This window comes from Diabrotica virgifera, chromosome 9, assembly GCF_917563875.1.
Source record: "Diabrotica virgifera virgifera chromosome 9, PGI_DIABVI_V3a".
NCBI classification, from domain to species: domain Eukaryota; kingdom Metazoa; phylum Arthropoda; class Insecta; order Coleoptera; family Chrysomelidae; genus Diabrotica; species Diabrotica virgifera.
The window spans coordinates 171923913-171939153 of record NC_065451.1 but is presented as its reverse complement, the minus strand read 5'-3'; the positions used below and the strand labels follow the sequence as shown (position 1 = coordinate 171939153).

At 36.2% G+C, this 15241-nt stretch overlaps 1 protein-coding gene and 1 long non-coding RNA gene across 27 annotated transcripts in view; one reads left to right on the top strand and one right to left on the bottom strand.

The window, feature by feature from the left end:
* Positions 1-1619: 1619 nt before the first annotated feature.
* LOC126892106 (zinc finger protein 208-like) overlaps positions 1620-15241 on the bottom strand; it is a 168163-nt gene continuing 154541 nt past the window's right edge. For 15 of the 26 annotated variants that reach the window (XM_050661550.1, XM_050661549.1, XM_050661553.1 and 12 more), the window contains one exon: positions 1620-7260. In XM_050661550.1, coding sequence (XP_050517507.1) covers positions 5708-7260 — 1553 coding nt within the window. In that variant the 3' untranslated portion in view covers positions 1620-5707. Of the gene's footprint in view, positions 7822-15241 lie in introns of all 26 variants that reach the window. The other 11 variants (XM_050661552.1, XM_050661559.1, XM_050661560.1 and 8 more) reach the window with 1 other exon arrangement.
* The window catches only part of LOC126892112 (uncharacterized), a 69228-nt gene continuing 59953 nt past the window's right edge, over positions 5967-15241 (top strand). The window contains exons 1-2 of the long non-coding RNA XR_007700679.1: positions 5967-6042; positions 7471-7554. This is a non-coding gene — a long non-coding RNA (uncharacterized LOC126892112). The remainder of the gene's footprint in view (positions 6043-7470; positions 7555-15241) is intronic.

Here is a 15241-nt window from a genome sequence, read left to right as displayed (position 1 = left end):
GGTTTTCGATATTGTATAGCAAAAAACTAATCGGGATTTCATCAATAATTGTTTAAAGAATATCTACCTACCTTAGCAACATTGAAATTTTTAGTTAAATGTCTGATTTAGGGTTAAAAATTTTAAAAAAGGCCGATTTCGCATTTTTTAAATTTTTTAATCGCTTATATAACAAAAACTATTAACCTAAGAGAAAAATCACTAAAGACCTTTTCTGTTTGGAATGATTCAAAAAACCTAAAAAAGCTTTTTTCGATGCAAAAAAAATAATTTTAGGAAAACCCCCAATCTTTCCCCTCGCCTGGCAAGGTCTTGTGCTCTTCAGAATCGCCTGTCATTGTACACATTTCTTCTAAATGACTTACTCAAACACATACTTAAATTTAAACTTTACAAGAGAAAGTTTATTTTCCCCCTAAACTATGCACTTTTCGATTCACCTGGTAGATACACGTGCACTGCCGATGCCTGCCAGGTCATGGTTTTTAGTCTTGGTGTGCTATTAATTAATTAATATTATTAATTAATCACTATAAAAATTTCTAGCCTTACAGGACGACCGTTAGTCGGAGGGTTCACTAGCTCTTAGACTATAATATATAATGTTCTTTCTCAGCATAAATAAGCTTTGCGTTCCTTCCGCTCGTTAAGCTGTGTCGTTTACGCACAGTTGTCGTTGATAAAGCTCTCATATTTTTCTTTCACTCTGAATACTACATTTAGATCGAACGGACCATGTTTTGACGCGATATTATACCTTCGACAAGATAGGCTGGTTAGTAGTGATACAAGTGTGTGAAAAGATATGGATTTATTGGCTCTAAAAACATATATGATTAACAGTAAAATATAAAGAGGAAAACTGACAGAGCGTGTTGCGACATTATGAGTGAAATAAAAAAATGTAACAGAAAAGGATAAAAACTGAAGACGGAATTCAACCCAACGTGAAAAAGATTAAACGTAAGAAGAGATAGAGAAATTTCTGTCAAAATTTGGTATTTATGACCCTTAAAATAACACCAAATGCTAAAATTTATTAGCCTGTGGATAGTGTGGATGTCTCGTCAGCCGAGGGTATGATCAGTGGCGTGGTAATTTTATGGTCAAACTACGTTTTGTTCTAATTTTTATCATTGTGAGAATTAAAAAAACCAACTAATATTTTTATCTCCACCACTGAGAGCAGTCAACTTTTTGGTTGCCTGTATTCTTCGGGACATATTCTGGACATTTTATCACAAAGTGTAAATATTACTAATTTTACCGTCTTGTAGGGTATCTGCGTTCTCTTTCTTTTCCACTATTATATATATTATATCTCTCTTTGCCGACGTTTAAATTAGGACCCACTTGAATCTCGCTTCAACACGCGCCTCGACCTCGTCGTCAGAATTCCCCATAAGGATAGGCCCGTTCCACTTCACTGTCTATTTTAGGTAAAGTCAGACACAAAAGGACACTTATAATGTTTGTATTGACATGATTAGAGATTTAACACATCGGAAAAAACGGGAAAAACAGGTTTTTTCCAAACCATTGCAGAAATTTGAAAAAATGGGATAATTTAAATATTTTTAAATTGAGACTTGAAACGTGAAAAAATACCAATTTTAAAGTCTGTTAAATACATATATATTTTGTAAAAATAAATGCAGGAACATACTTTAATAATATCTATTAATATCTACGATATAAGAACAAACATGTATATAGAGTTAAAAATTATAATATTATTGAAAGTATCAAAACCGAAACTTCAAAGATAGAAAGCAAAATATTTAACCAAAGCGCTCAGTGGTTTTCATCTGAGTCTGAATCTTCAGACCAAGCATCTGTTTCAGACTCGATCCCCGCTTCATCATCCTGGACGGATAAAACAACATGATTTTTATATGTTTTTCGTTTATAGCCAAATTGAAATGAATAACATGAATTTTATCCTGTGATTGTATTTCTTTTGCCTGTATGCATGAGGCTGTGTAAAGACTAGTTTCTGAAGAGGCGGAAGATGGAGGTCCATTTAAAATTCGGGAGATAATTAGCATAAGTGGCTGCGATGTAAACAAACCTTGCCACCATATAATGGGATGAGCATTATTCGCACTATCCCATAAAGAATTTCGACTAAAAAATCCAATTTTTGTTCCAAGTCGGGTTAGATTTGCCACCACCTTCCCTACATCTATTTTAAGGGAACGAGCCATTTCAGAAATGACGTCTATAGCTTCCATTAGTTGGTCTTCATTCAATCATTATTCTCCTTTAAAACGAGCATCAAGAAAATTGGTTGCAAAGTGAATCGGCTTAAAATTCGTAGCGTTCTTCAACATATTTCAGCAAGCTTTCAATAAGAGAACTAGTCTGGGCTTGTTGGGCAATTTGTTGTAAAGACAAAAGGCACTTCTGATTATAGATCTATGCGATTCTACTAAATTTATCGATTTTAATACGGGATGCAGAATATGTTTAGTATATTGATATTGTAACAAATCTCAATTTTTCCGAATTTTTCCTGTTTTTTCCTGCACCCAATTTTTCCGAAAATTTTATATCTCTAGTAAATATATCGGTATAAGAATACCACGTTGCCACGTCATCAGAAAAGGCATTAAAATGAAAATAAACCATAAGAGGGCATAAACAGACGTGTTGAATTGAAAGGCATAAAATTAAATTTCAAGATTATTTCTGTGGCTTGGTTCTAAAAGGGCCAATGTCAAATTTTTGCTTTTTTGTACAACTTTCTTTTGAATTTAATATGCTGTTTTGCACGGCTTTTTTCGAATTCAATGTTGACAAAATAAAACCTCAAGAAATTGACATTGGCCCTTTTAGGATCAAACCACATATTTATGGTTGCTCTTGAGCTTTTTCTCTTGAGTGTGAACTTTCATGTGCCTGTTTAAATAATCTTTTATAGCAAACTGCTTAGAACAAATTTCGCATTTGTAAGTATTTTCTCCAGTGTGCAATTTCAAATGTGAATTCAAACCGGATTTCTGAGAAAACTGCTTAAAACAAGTTTCGCACTTGTAGGGTTTTCTCCAGTGTGCACTCTCAAATGTGTTTTCAAAGAACCTGCCAGAGAAAACTGCTTAAAACAAATTTCACACTTGTGAGGTTTTTCTCCAGAGTGAAATTTCAAATGTGTTTTGAAATAACCTGCTTGACTATATTGCTTAAAACAAATCTCGCACTTGTAAGGTTTTTCACCAGTGTGCGTTCTTAAATGAGTTTTCAAATTTACCGCTTCACCGAATTGCTTAAAACAAATTTCGCACTTGTGGGGTTTTTCTCCAGTGTGCAATTTCAAATGTGCTTTTAAAGAACCAGCTGCAGTAAACGGCTTAAAAGAAATATTGTACTTGTAAGGTTTTTCCCCAGTGCGCACTCTTAAATGAATTTTCAACTTGCTTCACTAAATTGCTTAAAACAACTTTTGCACTAAGGTTTTTCTCCTGTATGTGTTCTCAAATGTTTCTTCAAATCGCCTATTCCAATAAATCTCTTCAAACAAATTCCACACTTGTGAGGTTTTTCTCCAGTGTGTATTTACAAATGTCCTTTCAAATGACCTTTCAGAGAAAATTACTTAAAACAAATTTCGCACTTGTAAGGTTTTTCACCAGCGTGCGTTGTTATATGATATTTTAAACGCCGTAAATGATGTGCAGAGACAAAGAAGGAGATACAGTAACTCAACAGAGTGAAATATGTACTACAAAGATGGACAGAATTTTTAAAAGATAAGTTTGAAAAAAACGGAGATCTATACGATGGAATTATACTGGATCAAACGGATACCAGAGAAACAACCCCCCTTCGGTAATTGAAATGCAAGAAGCAGTTACCAGACTGAAAAACAACAAATCACCTGGATTAGACAACATTAGCGCAGAATTAATAAAGTAAGGAGGAGACTCCGTATTGAATTGCGATACACGAACTAATAGTGAACATATGGAATAATAAACAACTGCCACAAGACTGGAATACCGGAGTAATTATTCCACAACATAAAAAATGAGATCAGCTTCAATGTAAAAACTACCGGGCAATAACGCTACTGACTGTGGCATATAAAATACTGTCAAATATTGTGTATGAGCGTTTGAGACCATATGCGGAACAAATAGTTGGGGGATATCAATGTGGTTTCTGCAGGCAGAAGTCCACAATAGATCAGATCTTCCTCTTGAGACAAATCTTGGAAAAGACTAGTGAATTTAATATAGACACACATCACCTCTTCATTGATTTTGAGAGTGCCTATGATAGTATCCATCGAGAATTTCTGATCCACGCCCTAAAAGAGTTTAATATTTCAACTCATTGACATAGTAAAAGAAACGCTTAATGTACAAAGTAAAACTCGAATTCAAAACGCACTAACAGATACAGTCTATGTTAGAACGGGACTACGACAGGGAGATGCCCTATCCTGTATTATATTCCACATCACATTAGAGAAAATAATTAGAGTCAAAAGTCAACACCAGAGAACCAATAATAACAAAAAACTGTACAAATGTTGGCATTAGCAGATGATGCTGATATCATAGGTAGAAGCGAAAGAGAAATGATAGATGCATTTAATGCAACAGAAAGAGCGGCAAAAAACAGTGGCCTAAATATTAATGAAATAAAAACCAAATGCATGAAGGCCAGCAAATCGACAGGCCACAGAAACCTACAGAATCTGACAATAGGAGACTATAACATCGAAAGTGTGAAAATTTTTACATATCTAGGTTCACTAGGTACCACAGATAGCAATGTCAGCGAAGAAGTTAAGAGAAGAATACACATTGCTAATAAAACATATAATGGGCTAATTAAACATCTAAGATCTAACATCACGAGAAAAACCAAATGCAAAATATACAAAACCCTGATAAAACCGGTCCTTATATATGGATCAGATCATGTCAAGACCAAAGTCATAGACGTCATTGAAAGAAGCTGTAACTTAAAATGGAAATGAACTGGACACGTTGCCAGAATGAAGGACGGAATATGGACTCGTAAACTAGTTGAATGGAGACCAAGAGCCGATAAACGTAGCAGAGGAAGACCACCAACACGATGGCAAGATGACTTACGAAGGACAACAAAAAACTTTGTACAGCAAGCACAAGATAGAACACTTTGGAGACAAACAGGGGAGGCCTATGTCCAGCAGTGGATTGAGAGAGGCTGATGATGATGATGATATATGGATCAGAGACATGGACACTGTCGAAAAGCGATGAGAACTTATTACGTACGTTTTAACGCAAAAACCTTAGACACATATATAAGGGGGTAAAAGAAAATGGCGTATGGCGCAGACGATATAATTTTGAACTATACGCAGCCTACAACGAACCCGACGTCATAACATCCAGAAAGATGGGACCTCTGCGCTGGATGGGCCATGTTGAACGGATGTTGGAGACTGAAACAGCACAGCATATAATGAGGCAGACACCAGTAGGGAGAAGATCAAAGGGAAGACCCAAACTTAGATACATGGAACAAGATCTGAAAACTCTTGAGATTAATAATTGGAAGAACAAAGCAAGGAACAGAACAGAATGCGTGTACAAATATCGTGTATTACATTATCCGACATGATGGTGATTATATTATATAGGGTGTCCCAAAAGTTTAGACCTATTTCTTTGGAAATAGGTCGAACAAATAGGTCTAAAAATGAATCGAGCTACTGATGATGATGAACTTTCATGTGCCTCTTTAAATAATATGCTATAGCAAACTGCTTAAAACAAATTTCGCATTTGTAAGTTTTTTCGTCAGTGTGTAATTTCAAATGTGTATTCAAACGAGATTTCTTAGAAAACTGCTTAAAACAAGTTTCGCACTTGTAGGGTTTTTCTCCAGTGTGCACTGTCAAATGTGTTTTCAAATAACCTGCCAGAGAAAACTGCTTAAAACAAATTTCACACTTGTGAGATTTTTCTCCAGAGTGAAATTTTAAATGTGTTTTCAAAGAACCTGCTTGACTAAATTGCTTAAAACAAATCTCGCACTTGTAAGGTTTTTCACCAGTGTGCGTTCTTAAATGAGTTTTAAAATTATGCGCTTCACCAAATTGCTTAAAACAAATTTCGCACTTGTAGGGTTTTTCTCCAGTGTGCAATTTCAAATGTTTGTTCAAATAACTTTTCTCAGAAAACTGTTTTAAACAAATTTCGCACTTGTGAGGTTTTTGTCCAGTGTGCAATTTCAAATGTGCTTTTAAAGAACCAGCACTAGTAAACCGCTTAAAACAAATCTCGCACTTGTAAGGTTTTTCCCCAGTGTGCACTTTCAAATGTTTTTTCAATTGGCTTGCTTGTCTAAATTGCTTAAAACAACTTTCGCACTTGTAAGGTTTTTCTCCTGTATGTGTTCTCAAATGCGTTTTCAAATCACCTATTGTAATAAATCTCTTCAAACAAATTTCACACTTGTGAGGTTTTTCTCCAGTGTGTATTTTTAAATGTGCTTTCAAATGACCTATCTGAGAAAATTCCTTAAAACAAATTTCGCACTTATAAGGTTTTTCACCAGTGTGCGTTCTTAAGTGAGTTTTCAAATTCTGTGCTACACCAAATTGCTTAAAACAAATCTCGCACTTGTAAGGTATTTCCCCAGTGTGCACTCTCAAATGTTTTTTCAAATGGCTTGCTTCACGAAATTGCTTAAAACAACTTTCGCACTTGTGAGGTTTTTCCCCTGTATGTGTTTTCAAATGCCTATCCAAATCACCTATTACTGTAAATCTCTTCAAACAAATTTCACACTTGTGAAGTCTTTCTCCAGAGTGATATTTCAAATGTGTTTTCAAAGAACCTGCTTGACTAAATTGCTTAAAACAAATCTCGCACTTGTAAGGTTTTTCACCAGTGTGCGTTCTTAAATGAGTTTTAATATAATGCGCTTCACCAAATTGCTTAAAACAAATTTCGCACTTGTAGGGTTTTTCTCCAGTGTGCAATTTCAAATGTTTGTTCAAATAACGTTTCTCAGAAAACTGCTTTAAACAAATTTCGCACTTGTGAGGTTTTTGTCCAGTGTGCAATTTCAAATGTGCTTTTAAAGAACCAGCTCTAGTAAACCGCTTAAAACAAATCTCGCACTTGTAAGGTTTTTCCCCAGTGTGCACTCTCAAATGTTCTTTCAATTGGCTTGCTTGACTAAATTGCTTAAAACAACTTTCGCACTTGTAAGGTTTTTCTCCTGTATGTGTTCTCAAATGCGTTTTCAAATCACCTATTTTAATAAGTCTCTTCAAACAAATTTCACACTTGTGAGGTTTTTCTCCAGTGTGTATTTTCAAATGTTTTTTCAAATGGCTTGCTTCACGAAATTGCTTAAAACAACTTTCGCACTTGTGAGGTTTTTCCCCTGTATGTGTTTTCAAATGCCTATCCAAATCACCTATTACTGTAAATCTCTTCAAACAAATTTCACACTTGTGAGGTTTTTCTCCCGAGTGAAATTTCAAATGTGTTTTCAAAGAACCTGCTTGACTAAATTGCTTAAAACAAATCTCGCACTTGTAAGGTTTTTCCCCAGTGTGCGTTCTTAAATGAGTTTTCAAATTCTGTGCTACACCAAATTGCTTAAAACAAATTTTACACTTGTAACTTTTTTCTACAGTATGCAATCTTTTGTGTTTATCCAAGGAACTTCTATCAGTAAACAGCTTAAAACAAATTTCGCATTTTAATGTTTCTTCTTCAACAGGTTGGCCCATACGTTGTTCTTTAGTACATGAATGTCCAAGTGTTGTTTTCATAGTTTCTGATGTATTCTCTTCTTTGAGAAAGTCTGAAAAAAAAACAAAATATATGTTGTTAATTAAAAAAAATAATACCTACATTATAATTCATAATATCGTCGGCCTAATGTGAAAAATGCTTAAGTTCAAAATACCTGATTTTACAGAAGAGGCGAAAAACTAACAAATGTGCATAACTCCACTTATATACAAATAAATATAATGTAAAAAGAGCACAAGTCCCTAAACAATTTAAATTCAACGGTTTTCGTAATCAATTTGTTAATTATCAAACAATATGTTATCTCATTTTAACCTATACCCTGTAGGTACCAGTGTATATCACTGGTATCGTCGTCGGTTCGCTAAACTCAGACACAACTGGCTATTGATTTTACTAAGTAATTTTGCTAATTTGGTAAAATTGGCAAAAAAATAATTACTAAATAGTTAATAATTACTGAATAGTTAGTAATTTTGCCAATTTTGGCAAAACTAAAATCACTAGCCAGTTGTGTCCTGAGTTTAGCGAACCGACTTTAGGTACTCACCCGTTCACAATAAAAAGACTTATTGTATGTACAAACATCAGAAAGTCACCGATGCGTTTGAACGGTTAAATCACTAAGAGCGGACTTGTGCAGATTTATACATAGCTTTTGGATAATGCTAACAGATGCCATCAAAAGTCTAAAATTGTATATTTTGGACTTATGTATTTTTCATATTAGGCCGACAATACAGTGGCGGCTAGTCCTATGAGGCAGGTGAGGCAGTGCCTCACCGGTATATCAATCGACTCTTTACGTTATTTCATCATCAATTCTTTAAATAAAATTTAACTGTTTGAAATTTGCTAAATAACTTTATTTTCGTTATTTCATCATCAATTATTTAAATACAATTTAACTTTTTGAAACTTGCTAAATAACTTAATTTTTATCATAAAACTTAATAACTTTATTTTTATGATAAAAAATAAAAATAGGTAGGTACGGCCCTGACCCCGTATCTTTGTAGTTAAGCGTTCTTCATAAATACATCGGTAGGTAATACCTACCCTACGTGGGAGTATATACGAGTATGCGTCTCACTCTCACTTTCTCAAATTATATACCAGAGGCACTACCTCAGATGGGTCGCCTTGTCTAGCATATTACGAAGACGACGGTGATCGGCCGGCCGCAATAAAATTTAATCTGAGAATAATTTTTGGAGCCGGGATTAAATATCCTTTCAGAGGCTGGCAAAAATATGCCTCTGGCGTGGTTTTGCAGTTTTAGTTAGGTAGTTTGTTAAAGCAGTTTGTTGTGGTTACGTGTACTTGGCCTTCTTACACTCTGGTTACTTAATATTTTAGTATATGTAATTATATGTTTAGAATATGTTATCATGCTGTGACTAGCTGTATGCCATTTTCCAAATGTCAATTAAATAAGTAAATTAATAAAAAAATTAGAAATTATGATTTCTTTCATAATAATTTTACTTTTAAGCACGCTGTTTAATAAAAAATATAAAAAACAGTAATATAAAAAAAAATATAACAGTAATTTGCTTACTTGCTTGTTTTTATTTCCTATATATTCAATACATTTACAATATAAGATTGGTTCCAAATGAAATTATCACGTGTTTGAAGGTATATTGTTTGCGCACAATAATTTCATTTTGGCAAGTGATTTGTAATTAAAGAATCAGTCAACAGCTTAACCAGGATGATCCTAAGGGGGTATGGGTCTCAGGGGGTATGGAATTAAGGAGGATGTTAAGGGTATGGGGCGCTTATAACCCCTAAAAACCCCCTGGTTACGCAACTGAAATCAGTTGTCCGTTCTTGTCATGTAGCATAGAGAAATGTTATTTCTCTATGTCATGTAGTATATAATGTAAATTTTGCTTAATATGACTGTACAACGCTGATGAGACCAAGAAAGGACGAAACATCTGACTCACACTGTTTTGATATGTGGTATCATATTAATTATTTTTAGCTAAAAAAACAGCTAATAAGAGTATAAACAATGTTATAGACTTAGAAGTTTCGACTTTCTTTTGCGAATAAAATAATTGTTATTTAATATCGTTTGCAAGCCTTAAAATAAATACGGTGCCGTTTTGTGACGTTATGACGCCACAAAATCGACCTTCCGGCTACTAAAGAAAAGCTAACCATAATAGTACAGTAAACATCCTCTATAACGAGAACTGAAATGGCGTACTAATTACCTCGTTATAAGCGGATCTCGTTATATCAGTCAACACTATTATGTAATATATTATGTTTAGGATGTAAAAGAAGACCAACGACAGACAGATGTCAGCGACGTAACGACATTCCGGCTAGCGTCATGTAACTTGTAAGTTGTAGCTTCTTGATTGCTAATAAAGATTTGTATGAACAATACTGTTTAATATTTGATTTACATGACGAAAGGAACTTAAAACAGAGCATATCACCACTACTGAAATGTTTTGAAGCCTCCTACATAGTTTATTAGGTGTCGATCATCGACTTCAACAATGAAACTTGGCCATCGCAAATTGTAAATTTCCTACGATATTCAATATCGGTAGACAGATAAATAGGAAGGAAGTTACAGGCGGTGGAATTTATTACAGCACTGGCCTCGGTAAGCACACAGATGTTGGACATACCTCGTTATAAGCGAAACTTCGTAATACCCGTGTTCGTTATAGAGAGAGTCTACTGTAATATTCCTCAAGTGTAGTGTGCCTCACCATCTTGTACTACCACGAGCCGCCCCTGCGACAATATCAACTAATCTAGTATAATAGTTATAGTAACATACACACAAGGCAAAAGTCTAGGGATATTTTTATAAATAGACGTATTTTGTTTATCTGTAATAAACTTAAAAAAAATAATACAAAATCTGTAGTTTAAATTGTTGTTTAATATGTCAAAAACCATAAATTGCAAAAAAAACAGGAAATTGGAGCAAAAAAATTATATTGCAAATCACCATGTTTCTTCACATACCCATACCACCATAAAATGTCAAAAATACGAAATATAAACTTAAAATAAAGTATGGCCATCATGTTGGTTTATCACAGCTCTACATCTACTGTTCATGCTCCGAATCACATTGTTAATGTCTGCTTGAGGTAGTTGTGTCCATTGTTCTCTCAGAAGTTCTTTTAATTAAAACTCATTGTAGATATTGCCATATGTGGAGTAATTCTTCGTTGGATCATGTCCCATACATGCTCAATGGGATTCAAGTCCGGTGATTGTGCTGGCCACGGCAATACATCAATACCCTCGTTATCCAACCAGTTTGTTACAATATGCGCAACATGTGGTCGAGCGTTATCATGCATAAAGTAAAAATTTTCTCCAACAGCAGCAGCAAACGGGCGCACAACAGGTTCAAGAATAGTGTCCAAATATTGCTGACTTCTGAGAAAGCCACGTGGGAAAATGAGGTCAGTTCTTCCGTCAATCATGATTCCGCCCCATACCATTAATGTACCACCTCTGTATGCATACACTTCTTCAAGATGTCGTAATCGTTCTCCATTTCCGGGTCGTCTCCAAACTCTTGTCCGACGAGAATCTGGATGAAATCCATATCTAGACTCGTCACTAAACAAAACTGTGGCCCAGTCATTGTCAGTCCAATTCTGAAACTCTTGACACCAGGTTAATCTTGCAGCTCGATTGCCTCTAGATAGAGGTGGACATCTCGGTGGTCGCCGACTACGAAGATTGGCTTCATGGAGACGATTACTCACAGTACTGCGGCTAATTGTTACATTATGTGCAAGCTGTAATTCATTAACCAGCTCGGGTGCTGTGATTGTTGGCTGCCTTCTGGCATTTAAAATTAAATATCGGTCTTGAGCGACGGTTGTAAAGCGACCACGTCCTGGATGTTGCTCGGCTGGACTCCCAGTGTCTCTAAACCGACGCCACAAACCACTTACGACGCTTTGGGAGACACCCAGCTGGTCAGCAACTTGAGTTTGTCGCATACCAGCTTGAAGGAGGCCCACGGCTCTATTCATCTCGTCCAACGTTAAATGTTGTCGTTGCATGGTAAAAAGACAATATCTTTAACTCACCTATTAAGCAAGAATGGTATAAAGTGACTAAAATTAAAAATAAACAAAACATAAAAACGTCTATTTTTTTGTCCCTTATAAAAAACATTCTAAAACACGTATTGCTATCAGTTTTACAATTTTTTTTTTTTTTTTTTTGATAAGAAGTGAGTGTCTTTATATGGTCTGTATCAACAATTATAGTACAAGCAAATTTATATGGTCATGAAATTTCTGTCATTGGTATTGTCAAATTATTAAAATATCCTTAGACTTTTGAGTTGTGTGTATATTGCAGCACGCTTTAAATACGGCGACGTATGATCTCTAGACAGCCGACCGGATGACGTTTTAGTAAGATAATAGTTTTAGTTGGGAAGCAGTTTGTCAGTAGAGTGTAGAGTATTGTTTGCTGTAATTTAATTATTTTGAATCTTCTTCTTCTTAAGGTGTCGAGACTGCTTGTCGATCGTTGGCTCTCATGTTGCCCAGCAGATTAACAATTATTGTCTTATTTACAGCCGCACAAAATAGTTCAGTGCTAATTTTCCCAAACCATTGGCGTAGGTTTTTAAGCCGAGAAATTTTACGGCGGCCCACACTTCTCTTTCCCATTACTTTACCTTTCATGACAAGGTGAAGTATGTCATATTTTTCTGGGTGACGCATTATGTGACCAAAGTATTCCAATTTACGCCTTTTAACCGTGTTCATTCACTACTTCACAAGTTTTATTCAAACGTTGCAAAACCCTTTCGTTTGTGACTCGTTCTACACAGTTGATCTTCAGTAGTAAAAAGTCCATACTTTAACCGCGTAAAGTAGTACTGGGAATATACAGCATGTCCCTGTAAGTTGTAACCATATGGAAAACTTTTTTATTATTAATTTTACGAAAAAAAAGTTATTCTTCATACAAAGTTCTGCATTCAACCTAAGATAAAACCTAAGATTCAACTATCAGATATCAAATTTTATGAATATTATACGAGATATTATGTCAAAAAATATGAATTTCGCTCTAGAGTAAAGTAGCTTTATTGTTCACAATATTGAAAATTGTTATTATGAAAAGTGGTTTAGAATTAATAACTATAATATTCTAATATGCACATACATCCTTCTAATTGAAAAAAGCATTTTTTAAAATTTTTCTTAAATTATGGATAGCCAACATTATTTTCATTTATTTCAATTATGATAACTCTTTTATAGTCGGTTCGCTAAACTCAGACACAACTGGCTAGTGATTTTAGTAGGTATTTTTTTTGTTTTTGGCCAAGTTTCCCAAAATTGGCAAAATGACTAACTATTTAGTAATGATTTAGTAATGATAAAGCTCTCTCCAAACAGCCTTCGTCTCACCCAACAACCCAAACTTCAACGAGCGACACAGACGCAATGTCGAAAGGAGAGTGGAAGAAATACTCCAAAACCCCCAACACATGGTAGCCTACCCTCATCCGATGGTGGCTCCTGTGGAGGAGGAAACCGTCAGGCAGATGTGTAACATAGGAAAAAACACATCTCCTGGCCCAGATGGTATCCACAGAAGGTGCCTCAAAAAACTTCCAGAGAGTATTATACCCCTGCTTACAAACACAATCAATGCATGTCTCAGGTTGTGCTATTTTCCAACTTCATGGAAAGTAGCCAACACAGTCATGATTCCTAAACCTAGGAAACCACCTACCAGCACAGAATCCTACAGACCTATTTCTCTTCTTAACACTCTAGGTAAAGTCTACGAGAGAATCCTCAAGGAGAGACTCGTAGAATTCCTAGAGACAAACCACATTCTCCCCAGTTTTCAATTTGGATTCAGAGCTGAACATTCCACACGTAACGCATTGATTGAAGCAGCCACTTTCATTTCCCAAACCATCAATGAGCATAGAAAATATGCAATAGGCATCTTCCTAGACGTCCAAAAGGCCTTCGACCAGGTCTGGCACCCAGGCCTGATCGAAAAACTCCACCGATTTGGACTGCCTATAACATTTATCAAACTTATTCATTCCTACCTCTCCAATCGAACAATTCGCGTCAAAGTCGCTAACCAATTATCCACCCCATTTACTCCTCAAGCAGGAGTGCCTCAAGGATCCATATTAGCTCCTATACTATACACAGCGTACAACAGTGACATTCCCCATCCCATTAATCGAACCGAGTCAATCCTACTTTACGCCGACGATACTGCACTGCTCACTGCAGGCACTGCGCGAGGCACGCTAGGACGGCCCTCTGCCTTCGATAGGGCCCAAACTCTATTAGACAAGGTAGTAAGGTGGTGCAACAAATGGAGAGTCACCCTCAACCCAGCCAAAACACAAATGATTGCCTTCAGACACCCTCGTAGTGCTAAGTACGAAACGACCAGAATAACCCTTCAAGGAGAAGCTCTTGAATATCGTCCGTCGGTGGTCTACTTGGGAGTCCACTTTGGCAGGACACTCAACTGGAACATCGACATCCAACACACCCTAAACAGGGTAAGAAACAGAGCTAAACTCCTTGGAGCGTTATCTGGAACGTTTGGAGGTACATCGAGCAAGACTCTTCTGCACACCTATAAAACCTTCATAAGGCCCATTATCGATTACAGAGCGCTCCTTTATGCTTCGCTAAAACAACATTATACTAACAAAATCCTCAGATGCGAGCGTAGAATTCTCAGAAAGTGCCTCAGGAAGCATTGGAGATATCCGTCGGTATTGGTACACCCACTCGCTAAACTACCCCCCATAAATGAGAGAATCCGTTCTCTCAGCAACAAATATGTCATACGAACGATTAATGGTAACAACCAAAGGGCTAAAAATGTCCTAATCACCCCTTGCAATCGGCGAGGGCATATACTCACCGGGACTCCCAAAAACAAAGTTCCATTCCCTCCGGCCAATCTTCTACAATTGGCCAGAAACGAACTTCCCGATGAGTACTATGAAATACTTGAACAAACTCCCCTAATGTATCGCAGATAAACAACTGCATCCCCACACGCTGATCTAAGAGCCGTTCCTCTAAGGTGACAGATTTGGAACCCCCTCACTGACTGGTCGCTTGCTGAGCATGGCAATTTCTTTCTATCTTTCGCTCCTACAGCTTCTGCGCTAAAACCACCTTCTTAACCCAATCCACTAGCAATTCTGCTTCTCCACACATCATCGACGCATTCTCACGCAATCTCCCACACTCCTGAAAAGGAGGATCCTTCACCCTGAAGAGGCTTAAGCCTAAACGGGGTATAAACGACGAGTTTTCACTTGCCAATTTTACTAAATTGGCAAAATTACTTACTAAAATAACTAGCCAGTTGTGTCTGAGTTTAGCGAACGGACTATATTAATTTTACGAAAAAGTTATTCTTCAGAAAAAGTTCTGTATGGTCTAAAA